At 48.8% G+C, this 12,774-nt stretch overlaps 1 protein-coding gene across 3 annotated transcripts in view; it reads right to left on the bottom strand.

Annotated features, from left to right (window-relative positions):
* Positions 1 to 455: 455 nt before the first annotated feature.
* Ankrd11 (ankyrin repeat domain 11) overlaps positions 456 to 12,774 on the bottom strand; it is a 47,444-nt gene continuing 35,125 nt past the window's right edge. For all 3 annotated transcript variants that reach the window (XM_031341703.1, XM_031341702.1, XM_031341705.1), the window contains one exon: positions 456 to 692. In XM_031341703.1, the coding sequence (XP_031197563.1) occupies positions 471 to 692 (222 nt within the window). In that variant the 3' untranslated portion in view covers positions 456 to 470. The remainder of the gene's footprint in view (positions 693 to 12,774) is intronic.

Consider the following 12,774-nt stretch of genomic DNA (forward strand, 5'->3'; position numbering starts at 1 on the left):
AGTAGCTGAGAGCTCACATCTGATCAGTAAATTGGGAGGAGGGAAGGGGGGGAGAGGGAGAGGAACAAGGAGAATGAGAACAAGGCTAGGCCTGGTGTGGGCTTTTGAAACTTCAAAGCCGGCCCATTGATATACCTTCTCCAAGAAAGCGTCATCTCCTAATCCTTCCGAAATAGCCACCAACCGGGAACCATTCAAATATATGAGCTTCTAGGGGGCATCTTCATTTCTATGTTGTATGTGGGAGTGTTCCTTCATTTTATTTTATGTTCTTTCCTTTTTTCCTATATTTTTTATACTTACATGATGTGTAAGTATTTCAAGAGCAACTCCAGAATCCAGGTAGGCTGGCCTCGGGGCTTTTCTGCACTGGAGGCCAAGGCCCCTGTTGACCTGGGTCTCTTGCTTCTCTTTTCTGGGTTTCTGCCTCTTCAGACCTAAAATACTGTCTTAAGTAGTGCTTGGCCAGTTTATTTCAACGCCCAGTCACTTGTGAAGGCAGACAGGGCAAGGATGATTCCAGTACAGGAGGGCAGGGTCAGCTGGGGCAGGTATTGGCGCCTCTGGCAGGTCTCGTCGGGATGTGGCCACTGCACAACTTCCGTCCAGCTCAGGGGAGGAGCGTGGCTGGGTGGCTGTGAGATCAAGGCTTCCAAAGGAGACCGGAAGTGAGGCAGGAAGTAGGTGTTAGCCTGAGGGTAGGGAGAATTGATGTTGGCTTGAAAGGCCCAGCTAGCTGCCCTTGCCCTTTCTTTCACCCAGACCACTAAGACTGCCTCTGGCTCACAATTCTTACAGCCCCGTGCCTGGGCACCTCATGGACAATTGCCTCTTGGTATGCCCCTTAACCTGAAATGACATTCCATCAGTCAAAGCCACCTCTCGTCATGGAATTCTAGTGTTAGCAGCACCAGACCAAACACAGCTTGCTCAAAACTGCACACAGTATGGCGTCCAGGCCCTCACTAACCCCACCTACCTGCTTCAACATTGTAGCCTAGATCTATCTTTCTTCCCAGGCCCACCAACCTACCAGGCATAGGACTGATGGGATAGCCGGCATGTCTCAGCCTGTCACTGAGTACCCAGGGGCAGCCTGAGCCAAACAGGAGCATCCCATGAGAACCCTAGCGTGACACCCCAGCAGACCCCAGCAAGAGACCCAGGGGGCCATGGAGAAGAAAGCAGGCTGGTTCACTGTTCTAGGACAGGTGGGCCTGGTTGACCAAACTGCAGAGAGCCAGGTCGGCACAGGATGCGGGCACCGGGAGGGGGAGGGGGGTTGAGTGGGGGAACAAGAGCAGCCCAGAGCTTGTCAGCCCCAGAGCCAGCAGGTTGAGCCCCTAGACAAACTTCAAGGAAGCCAAATTCCTGAGCACAGGGCCGGTGGGATGGGCGGACCTCATAAAGAGGAACCCTTCTGAGGGCGGTACCAGGAAGCGTGGAGGTCACGGGGTGGGGGGGGAAGGCGGGGAGGGGGGCCGGGGAGAGGGCGTGGCCCGTGCAGGCGAAGGGACCCAGTGTCTGTGGCCCCAGCTGCCAGGTGGTGCTCGCTGGGCTCAAGTCCAGAGATGACTGCCAGGCCTGGCCTTCTCACCAAGGCGTCCCAGCAGCCGGGCCCTGGGTGGAAGGTGCTGTCAAGCTGCTCTTCAGGTTTTCCAGCCTCTTTGCCACAGGGAGAAAGTGCTGCGGCGGTGCCAGGTTTCCTCTGCGAGGTACAGGCAGGTGAGGTAAGGCTGTAGTCTCAAGCGCTTGCTCTTTGGGCTGCATTTCCGAGGTTAGCATTGATTCGCTTACTTGTGCGCGATGGAAGGGCTTTGCGTTTTCTTAAACACACTTGACGGTTTTTGTATTGGATATATTCATTTATTGTTTTTCACGTTTCTCTGTGTCGTCCTTGCTGTCCTCAGACTCACTCTGTAAACCAGGCTCGCCTGGAATTCAGAGACCCGCCTGTCTCTGCCTCTCTAGTGCTGGGTTTAAAGGCGTGTGGCGCCAGATGCCCCACCTTAATTTTTAAAAGCTGAAGTAGGGTCACAGTTCTAGGCTGTAGCTCAGTGTCGAGAAGCTTTGCCTGACGAGTTATAACCCAACTCGAGAGCCCCAGCATTCTGACAAAGGAACAAACTGGGGGGTACATTTGCAATGAGTATGACCGTCAGAAAAGTCCAACAAAAACCTTGTTCCAGGTAGCCTCACTACCTGCCTTCTTGCTCCGGCAACCGCTAGCCACCAGCCAGATGTTTCTGGTTTGGGTGCTTCACACGAGGGAACCCTAAATTCTCTGGCCTTGTGTTAGGAGTCTTTATACAAAACTATATACCCGAAGTCCACTTCACACCGCTCACCGGTGTTCACATTGTTCATGGTCTCCAGTGCGGGGGACATCTGAGTCCATCCCGTTTTGTAGGTTGTAGCCAGCTACATTGGTTAGTGCTAATTATCAACTTGAGAACCCAGAATCACCTGGCAGGCCCACTTCTGAACCAGCCTGAGGGAGATGATCTTGATTATGCTAATTGAGGTGGTAGGACACGCCTGTGAGGGTGGAGTGATTCTCTCGGCGGGGCTCTGGACTGTGGAAGAGTGGAGAAAGTATGCCGAGCACCAGCACACAGCATTATCTATTGCTCTTTTCTGGAGTACGGTGGTCAGCCGCTCCACGCTCCTGTCTCTGTGACCCTCCCTGCCATGATAGACTGGGATCTGGAACTTCGGGCCAAACAAGCCCACTTTTCTGTAAGTGGCTCCCTTCGGGGTATTTTCTTGCAGCAACAGAAACAAAAAGAAAGCTTCACCATGAACTTCTGAGTACAGGTATTTTACTGCAGGTTTTTACCATGTATTCTGGGTATTGCCTGAGTGGCGGCTGCAAATATAAGCTTTCTGTTCAGTTTGTTTGTTTGTTTTGTTTTGTTTTTTTCTTCTAGACAGGGTTTCTCTGTGTAGCCTTGGCTGTCCTGGAACTCCCTCTGTAGACTAGGCTGGCCTCGAACTCAGAAATCCACCTGCCTGCCTCTGCCTCCCAAGTGCTGGGATTAAAGGCGTGCGCCACCACCGCCTGGGGTTCTGTTCAGGTTTTTATGAAATTTCCCTTTTTGGGAGTGTAGGATCTCTGTAGCCCAGGCTGCCCTTTGTAGCCAAGGATAACCTGAACTTCTGATCCTTCTGCCCAAGTGGGAATGTTGGGATTTTAAAGAGTAACTTTGGCCTTTTAAAACTGATGTCTAAGTATACGTTCCTAAAACTACCTTTTCTGTGGGCTTTGACTGGGGGCTCTTTAGCCATTCAGTCCTTTTTAAAAAGAAAATGATTGCATGTATCTATTTGTGTGGGGAAGCATGTGCACCTGCCTTGGTTCAGGTGTAGGGGTCAGAGGACAGCTTTGACAAATTGGCTGTCCTTCTAAGATGTGGGTCCTAGGAACGGAGTTCAGGTCTTTGGAGTTGGGGGCAAACACCTTTACCTGCTGAACTATCGGCCATCTTGTATCTCTGTGTAGCCCTGGCTGTCTAGGCTGGCCTGGAACTCACAGAGATCTGCCTCTGCATCCCCAGTGCTGGGATTAAAGGTGTTTGATAGCAGGCCCAGCCTTCCCTCTCTCTTATCTCTGGATTCTCTCCTGCCACTGTCACCTTGAGTTTTCTCACTGAAAGTCATTTGGAGGCTTTGAGCTCCACCCCGCCCAGTCCTTACCCTTGAGTTCATCTTCTTAGTTACTGCTGATAATGGATCTCTGCCCTTATGCTATTCTCTGTCCAGGAGAGTTTGGTTTTCATTTCCTGAATTACCATCTTTTTTTGTTACATTTTTTTTTTCTTAGAGTGAAACAAAAGTGTTTAGTTCCTTTCTCACATCTTTCTATATACAACCTGTCACTATTTTCTTTAAGGTTACCATGGAGATCTTTCTCCCTTTGAGCTAGTGTCTGCCACATGCTGGGGGCCAGGCTGGCATCTAACAGGACTCCTCCTCAGCCTCCTGAGTGCTGGCACTGCAGGTGTGAGCTGTCACTTGGGGCTGGAGCTGAGCGGGAGTCAAAGGTGTTGATGCTCCACTCTGGATTTAAAGCCGTCGGACTTAACTGTGTTCCGCGTCTGCTTTGGTATGGATGTCACAAGATCATATCTTTCTTTTTCTTTTTCTTTTTTCTTTTTCTTTTTTTCTTTTTTTTTTTTTTGGTTTTTTCAAACAGGGTTTCTCTGTGTAGCCCTGGCTGTCCTGGAACTCACTCTGTAGACCAGGCTGGCCTTGAACTCAGAAATCTGCCTGCCTCTGCCTTCCAGGTGCTGGGATTAAAGGCATGTGCCACCACTGCCCAGCTGATCATATATTTTTCGATCATGTGCTCATAAATATAAACCAGTTAAGTACACTATCCTCTTAAATTAGGTAGGAAGCAAATTTTGGGGTCACAAAATAAATTACATGGTGAGTGCTTGTTTTTGTTTTGAAAGTATTAGTTTCCTAAATTATGAGAGTAAAACACAGTGGGGCCACAAAGCCCTCTCCTGGGACTTGCAGGTTTTTGGCAGATGAGGAATTCTGAAGTGGTTGCCTCTCAGGTTCTGTTCAGTCTGGGCAATGGATTCCTGCTGCCTTCCACTCTGCCACTTCCTGGAACCTTCTTTGGACCTTGTTGCTGTTTCTAAATCACTGTCAAACCCAGGGTCAGGATGCCTATGTATTATTAGCGTGTGTTATTTTATGTGTTTTTACAATACTTCCTTTTTGATTTGTTTTATGGGTATGTTTTGCCTGGATGTGTATATATGAATCCCATGAGTGCTTGGTGCACACTGAAGTCAGCAGAATGCATCGGATCCACTGGAGCAATGGATGTCTGAGCACCATCTGCGTGCGAGGAGTTAAAGCAAGGTCCTCTGGAAGAGCAGCGAGTTCTCTTAGTGATCTGTTTCCAGCCTTTTGGAGGTTGGGGGCACTTTGAGATGGGGTTTCTCTGTGTAGCCCTGGCTGTTCTGGAACTCACTCTGTAGACCAGGTTGGCCTCAAACTCAGAAATCCACCTGTCTCTGCCGCCTCCCAAGTGCTGGGATTAAAGGCATGTGCCACCAATGCCCAGCTTAAAAAAAACAAAACAAAACAAAACCTTTTAATTTAAAACTTAATTAGCGGAGCTGGTGAGATGGCTCAGTGGGTAAGAGCACTGATTGCTCTTGTGAAGGTCATGAGTTCAAATCCCAGCAACCTCATGGCTCACAACCATCCATGAGATCTGACACCCTCTTCTGGTGCGTTTGAAGACAACTACAGTGTTCTTATAATAAATACATTTTTAAAAAAAACTTAATTAGCTAGTCTGGTAGCAAACACCTTTTAATCACAGTATGAGAGAGGCGGTAGGAGCTCAGTGAATTTAAGGCCCTGCCAACCTGGTCTACATAGTAAGTTTCCCAGCCAGATGGCTCATCTTCAACCCTGGTGTTACATATGAGTGTAGTGCTTAAGCTAAAGTATTTTCAGAGTTCTCATCTATCTTCTTATACTTTCTATTTTAATTCCATTGTAGTCTAAGAGCAGACCTAGTATGATTTCCTCGACCTTTGTTAAGGTAAGAATGTGCTCTCCCATGTGGGCCCAAGGAGCTGTGTTTCGCGGTTGAAGGGATCCAAGAGGTTGTGGGCACACTTACGTCTCATCCTGATGTTGTGACTGGCTTCCATCCTGCAGGACTGTTTCTCTGTGTCATTCATCCCCTTCCTCCCTCCCATCCCTGTGTAGCTGAGGTTCACCTCAATTCCTGATCTTTCTGCCTCTGAAACCCTGGGGTTACAGAGGAGCACCTCACCCCCACTGAAACTGTGTCTGCTGGCCCTGATGTCATGCTAAGCCTGTCTGTTTCTCCTCTAGCGCTCTTGCTCACTCTCTTGCTTTCTCTCAGCTCCCCCCCCTTTCTTGTCATGATAGATGTCTTTTATTTATCTTGAGACCATGTCTCATACTGTAGCTGAGGCTAGCCTGAGAGTTCCTTGATTTGAGAATACAGATGTGAGCCACCATTCTTGGCTTTGTTTAGATGGAGTCTTATATATTGCCCAGATTGGCCCTAAACATGAATCGACTGACTTTCCCGCCTTGGCACAAAGCCTTGACCAGTTGAGTTTTATGGCATTTATGTGCTTGGCGTCCATTGTGCCTCCCAATGTCTGGTTGTAATTAATTTGACTGCTGAGGAAAGACAGGAACTTGTAAGCGGTGGGGCCTGACCTGTAGCCATGACCCCCCTTGCTCCAGAATAGTTCCCAGTGACCAGGCATCTGACCCCAAGAACCGCATCCAGTCCACACTGAGACTCCTGTTCTCACAGTGGGACTGTCTTGCGTGCCTGTGAGGTGGGAACATGGGGCGGTGGGGTGGAAGGCTGGAGAACAAGGACACCAAGGCTGCACAGGTACTGTTTATCTTCTTACTGTCTCCTTGAATGGGAGTTGAGACAGGATCTTGCTATGAAGCCCTGGCTGGCCTCAAACCCATAGCAATCCCCCTGCTTTGGTCTCCTGAGTGCTGGGACTATGGGTGCGTACCCTGAGACTCAGTCATTTTCTTTTCTTTAATGCAGATCCGAATTTTTGTTTTCTTTGAACCTTAAATTTCCCAATGCATTGTACATATGCAATATATATAGTGTAATGTATACATGTCTGTAGGGGTGCATGCTGAATGTACGGTTTCCTGTGATTGCCAGAAAGGCATGTCAAGTCCTTTGGAGCTGGAGTTTCAGGCAGTCGTGGGCTGACGTCCTTTTCTGGGAACCAAACTTTGGGTCCTTTGGAGAAGCACAAGTGGTCTTGGCCATTGAGCCATCTCTCTGGCCCCAGACCTGAATTTCTGAGTCTCCTCCTCTCTCCTGGATCCCCAGGCCTTGAGCAAACTAACCACATACTCAGACACTGCCTTAGCCTGACCTGTGTTTTTCTAAAGAATGTCTAATATTCCTTGTGGGGAGGCATTCAAGACAGATTCCTTCAATTCCTGTCTGAGGAGACCTTTTCTCCTTCAGCTTCTTTCCATCCCCCTTTCTTTATATAGACCAGACCTTACAGAGATCTGCTGGCCTCTGCCCTGGGTGTTGGGATTACAGGCATGCACAGCCCATCTGGCTACCCTGCATCTCGGAGAGAGAGTAAGGTTCATAGGAACAGGTTCCAGGATGGTGATATCACTTTGCTCTCTTCCTGTCTGCTGAGATGGATAGGAGTCTTACCATCGTTTCTCCCTAAGAGCAGCCTCTTTCAGGGTTTCTGTACTTTAAAAATGGTAGTACCCAGAGGCTGGGGAGAGGCTCAGTCGGCAAAGTGCCAGCGGTGTAAGAGTGAGAACCGAGCCAGGCGTGTGGCGCATGCCTCTGTTTCCTGAGTGCTAGGACTCTGAATTTGGCAGATCTCTGAATTTGAGGTCTACAGAGTGAGTTCCAAGTCAGCCAGGGCTACTTAAGGAAGCCCTGTCTCAAATCCAAAGCAAAGCAAAGCAAAACAGAAGGGGTGAGACCCCATGGCCAGAGCCCTAGAACCCACGTAAAGGACGGGTGGGAATGAGAGCCTGCAGTACCAGTACTCAGGAGGGAGAGGACAGGGATCCCTGGAGCAAAACGGCTAATTAAGACCACCTAATGTGAAAGTGGGAGCCTGCTCAATGTATAAGCCACTCAGAATCAAGGAAGACACCGATGACAGCCTCTGGCTTCCGAGTGCATCTTAGTTAGGGCCACTTTTGCTGTGATGAAGCACCAGGACCAAAAGATTTGAAGAAAGTGTTGGGTTAGCTTACACTTCCACATCATGGTTTATCGCTAAAGGAAGTCAGGGCAGGAACCTGGAGGCAGGAGTGGATGCAGAGGTCACGAGGAAGGGTTGCTCCTCATGACGTGTTGACCTTGTTTGCTTAGAGCTCCCAGGACCACCAGCTCAGGGGTGGCACCACCCACAGTGGGCCTGGTTCCACATCGATCGCTAGTAAGAAAAATGCCCTATAGAAACTTTTTTCAACTAGTGTTCCCTCCTCTCCGATGATTTTAGCTTGTGTCAAGTTGACAAAACCAGTCAGCACAACATGCATGCACACACGTACATGCACACCACTCTTACACATGTATGGGCCCATACATATATTAACATGCATATACACAAACACATAAGACCCCCGAGGATGGTGGCACACATTATTGCCCCAGCCCGGAGGAGATAAGACTGGGTTGCTGGGCTTGCTGTCAGATAGCCTAAATGAATCAGAGCTCCAGACTAGTGAGAGTGCCTGTCTCAAAAAACAAGGTGGGGGCTGGAGAGATGGCTCAGTGGTTAAGAACACTGACAGTTCTTCCAGAGGACCTGGGTTCAATTCCTAGCACCCACAACTGATGGCAGATCACAACTGTCTGTAACCCCTGTTCCAGGGGATCTGACACCCTCACACAGACGTACATTCAGTTAAAAGACTAGTGTACATAAAATTTTTAAAAATTATTAAAAACAAAACAAAACAAAACAAAATAAAAAGAAACCCAGGGTGGATGGACCTGAAGAGATGGCTCAGCAGTTAAGAGCACATACTGCTCTTGCAGAGGACCCAAATTCAGTTTGCAGCACCCACATCAGGTAGCTTATACTTGCTTCTAGCTCTAGCTCCAGGGGGGATCTGATAGCTCCTAGCCTTCAGAGGCACATTATTATATACCCACCCCCAACACACACATACTCACACACTATGCTCAAATACTAAAGACAAATAAGTATATAGGTGGGCCTTAGTTTTTACTGTTGGATTGTTCAGTTTTAAAATCTCCACGTGTCTTTGCTGTTTTGAGATGGCCTCAATCTTCTGACCCCCACCTCTCTCATGCTGGCATGGCACGTGCACAGCGCCAGGCCTGATTTCTGTGGCTGAGCCCAGGGCCTGCAGCAAGCACTTTACCAACTGGGCTACATTCCCAGCCCTGTTTGTGTTTTGAGACAGGGTCTTGCTTCTTACCCAAGGTTGACTTTCGAACTTACTACATGGCTCAGGGAGGCCTCAAACTTGTAGCCACCCTTTGGCCTCAGTCTCCCGAGGGCTGAGGTCACAGTCGTAAGCCACCATGTAGTACATGCCCAGCCAGCCATGTAGGTATTCTTTGTGTTTTCTGTCTCTTTCACAGTATGTATATATCAGTCTAAAGAATGCTAGCTTGCTTCTGTGAGGTTTGTGTAATAGCTGCTTCGATATATTGGCGCTGCCTCTGACACTGCTGTTGTGACGTGGACTCTGTGGTCTCTCCAGGTGAGTGACCGTTTGCTTTGCTTGTTTCTGTATGGGCCCAGGGCTGTGAGCTCCTGGGTCTTGTTTGCAAACTGTAATTGATGAAGACTTACTGTGCTTCATCAGGTAGCAGGCCTAGTTAGAGTCAGGCGGTGTGTGTTCTTGCTAGTCCCCACTGCCTGTCCCCCCACCACACCCCCACCCTCAATCTCAAGGTTAGTTTGGCTTTCAGACTATTGTATCTGTTCTTGTTTGGTGCTGGGGATGGAACTAGGGTCTTAAGTATACCAGGCAAGTGGTACACTGCCAAGCCGTACTTCTATGCCTCAGCTCAGCTCTCTGACCCAAGCTCAGTCTGGACCAGATGCAATGGTATGTGCTACTTCAGTGTGCTGATGTAGGCTGAGCCATCTAATGCACAAATGAGCTGAGACCTTTGGCTCTTCTTGCCTTCTCCTGGGACTTCCCTTTGGCCCTCTGCGTAATGTATAGGTCTATAACACTACACCTCTTTGAATGCTACTGATGCCAGTCCTTTAGGACCACAGCAAAAGGCATGGTGGAGCTACCTGGTCTTGGGCACTTCTGAACTGGACCATTCTCCCCCAGAATGTCCCCCTGTGATTTCCTTGCTGAGGTACTGGGCTGCTCAGCCACCCAGAGTCATCAGAGTATAAGGTGTGTATTTTAAGCCTTTTACATTTGCTGAGACTGACTTCTGGCCTATCGACCTGTTCTTGGAGAGTTACCCACACACAGTGGACAGTGGACAGTTTGCGACTGCTGGGTGCATGCCGTATGGACAGCAAGGAGATCCGATTGTTTTGCGATGACTTCCTGCATGCCTGACCCATTATGGAAGGTGGGGATGCTGACATCTCCTCCTGAAAAGCAGATCTGTTAACAGTCAAGGCAGTTCTTTACCTAGAAATGTTGTTTAATTTCTTAATTTCAGATGGGCAGCTTTTCAGCCATGCTTCTCACACTTTGGGAGGCCAGGCAGCTGCCCAGACTGTCATGGCTCTGCTACAGTCCTGGCTGACCTGGAGTCCTTCTTGTGGCATCTTCAGAACCCAGGCTCTCTTTTCCTCCAGTCTTTGTTGTTTCTCATTTGACTAGCTCAATGGTCCACTTCCCAGCATACTGACTTCCAACTCAGATTCAGCTACTTCACTATATACCAGGGTCAGTCTGTCTGTCTTTATACAACTTACTGGTTCTGGCTGGTGAGACTCCTTGTTTGTATTACCAGAGCCATGTTACTTCCTTGGACAGATTTCCTCTGTTCTCCGAATGTACTCTTCAGTTTGTTTTTAGTCTCTGTCCCCAGGGTTTTCCTCAGCAGCTCTGACAGGTTACAGTACTACTATGGACTTCATGTGCTCTTTGTATAAGGGTTCTCAGATGCTTCCTGGGCACACAAGGTTTCTCTCCCCCAAGAATGTGTCCATTAAAGCTTTGAGGATGCCTGTGGCAGACCACAGTCCACACACAGCTCATGTGTCCTTGGGTTAAGGGTGTACCTGAGCAGTGCTGTGGGGAGGAAAACGACTTCCTTTGAAGGCCAGGCCAGGTCCTGACAAACCAGTAACAGTTGCTTTTGCAGGGAGCTGTTAAGTGTGGGGCCTCCTCCTGGTTGGCTCCATGGCGATTCTCAAGGAGCCAAAGCCAAAAGAGCGTGGTGGAGACGCCTCAGACTTCGCTACTCACTCCTCAGCTGCTTTCTTGTGTGAGCAGAGACCATGGATTTCATGAGCCCTGTGTGGTAACTTCTGAAGTCTAAGACTGACAAGTCTCAATGGTTCACTTCTGCTAAGTATCTGGAGCATTATTCTGGATGTACTTTGGTTTTAAATCATACCATTTTCTGTGAAACTAATATTCTTTCCTTTGTCTTCTCTGAAGTCATTTCCTCATGTTTGGGATTTTGGAAAGGAAATTGCACCGACAGCTATTTTAGCCCCCTGTTCTGCATTCCAGTGTTTGCGACTAACATTTCTGGTGTCTTGTGAAAAGGAAAAATGTCCACTTGCAATTTCCACCCCCTAAATAACAAGAGGTGCCCAAAACATGATCATGATCATTCTCAGTTCAAGGACCAGAACACCACTAGGCCCAGGGTGTGAGCTCACGCCTATTTTAAATGTCACAAATCCAATACCTTTGCTTTGGATATGAGTGCTATTTTGTAATTGTTCTCTATCAGAGGTTGTCACCTGGGAGTTGGCTAAAAACTTGCTGCGTGTGGAGGGAAAAGTGACTTGTCTCCTGCTGCAGCCAGGCATGTTGTCAGACAAGCATTAGCTGGCCATACTCAGGCCTGCCTCCACCAAACGAGAACTTCAGCAGCCCCAAGGTTGGGAAACCCTTTTGTGTGACAGCTCTGAGGTGGAGTGAGTGTCTCCCGCTGTTCCTCGGGTCTAAAGTTTTCATTCTCCTCTCCACTCTGCTATGTGCCTTCCTTGTCCTCAGTAAGACAGACAGACAGACATCAGCTTCTTAGGAAAGATGAAAATCACTTGGAGAGCTACTTTGGTTCTCTAGGGCAAAGCCCTCACTGGGCTCCAAATGCCACCTGGAGGAATCCCTGGATGGAACTCTGTCCTTAGGCCAGCCTAGGACCCAGTGGATCTAACCCTACCTCAAGAGCCATCTGAGCGGGAGAGAAACTGCTCCTGAATTTCCTCTGAGAACTGGCATCCATTTATAGGCTGCAGGAGAGTCCCCATCAGTGGTCCACCTCTTCTTTCTCTTCCTCTTGTCCCCTCTATCCTACCCTGGCACCCAGCCGTGTGTGTGTGTGTGTGTGTGTGTGTGTGTGTGTGTGTGTGTGTGCATGTGTGATCGTGCTGTGTTGAAAACATTGTCTCTGTGATGACTAGAGGTCTGAACATGCATCTGCAGCATCTGTGCTTCAGAGCTCTGATGTGCATCAGCTCTGTGTGATGTTCTTCACTCTCTGATAGAAGTCTGGAAGGCCTAAGTACTCCTTATGTGAAGTTCAGCTCAGTAGAGCTTCACAGGCGGCAGCCACTGATAGTCTTAGTTTCAGGGACACAGCGTACAGTCAGCTCACATGCACTCAGCTTCTCAGGCTGACAGGTAGTATGTGCTCCCTGTAAATACTATCTTTAAGGCAGGCCCTGACAGCTACATGCCAGACTTGTGCAGAGTTGCGATGAAGCCTTATACTTGTGATTTGTCACTTTGGGTTGAAATTGGTGGTTCCATGGATGCTTGGAAATATGGATTTAAGTGCTTTAAGAAGCGTTTCATGATAAACAGTGGACTAAGGGGCAGAAAAGGACAGGGGAGCAGGATGCCCTAGCGGCAGCGCTGCTAAGGCATCATGACATTGCCAGACCATGCTCAAGGTCAAGGGTCTTCCGCAGAGACAGATGTAGGAGCCCTGCTGGTGTTGGAAGCCCAAGCCAGACAGCCAGGACAAGGGAGGTGTCTTGGAGGCTGCAGGGGGCTATCCTTTCTCTCTCTCTCTCTCTCTCTCTCTCTCTCTCTTTTTTT

The sequence above is a fragment of the Mastomys coucha genome, unplaced genomic scaffold, assembly GCF_008632895.1.
Source record: "Mastomys coucha isolate ucsf_1 unplaced genomic scaffold, UCSF_Mcou_1 pScaffold22, whole genome shotgun sequence".
Taxonomy (NCBI): Eukaryota; Metazoa; Chordata; class Mammalia; order Rodentia; family Muridae; genus Mastomys; species Mastomys coucha.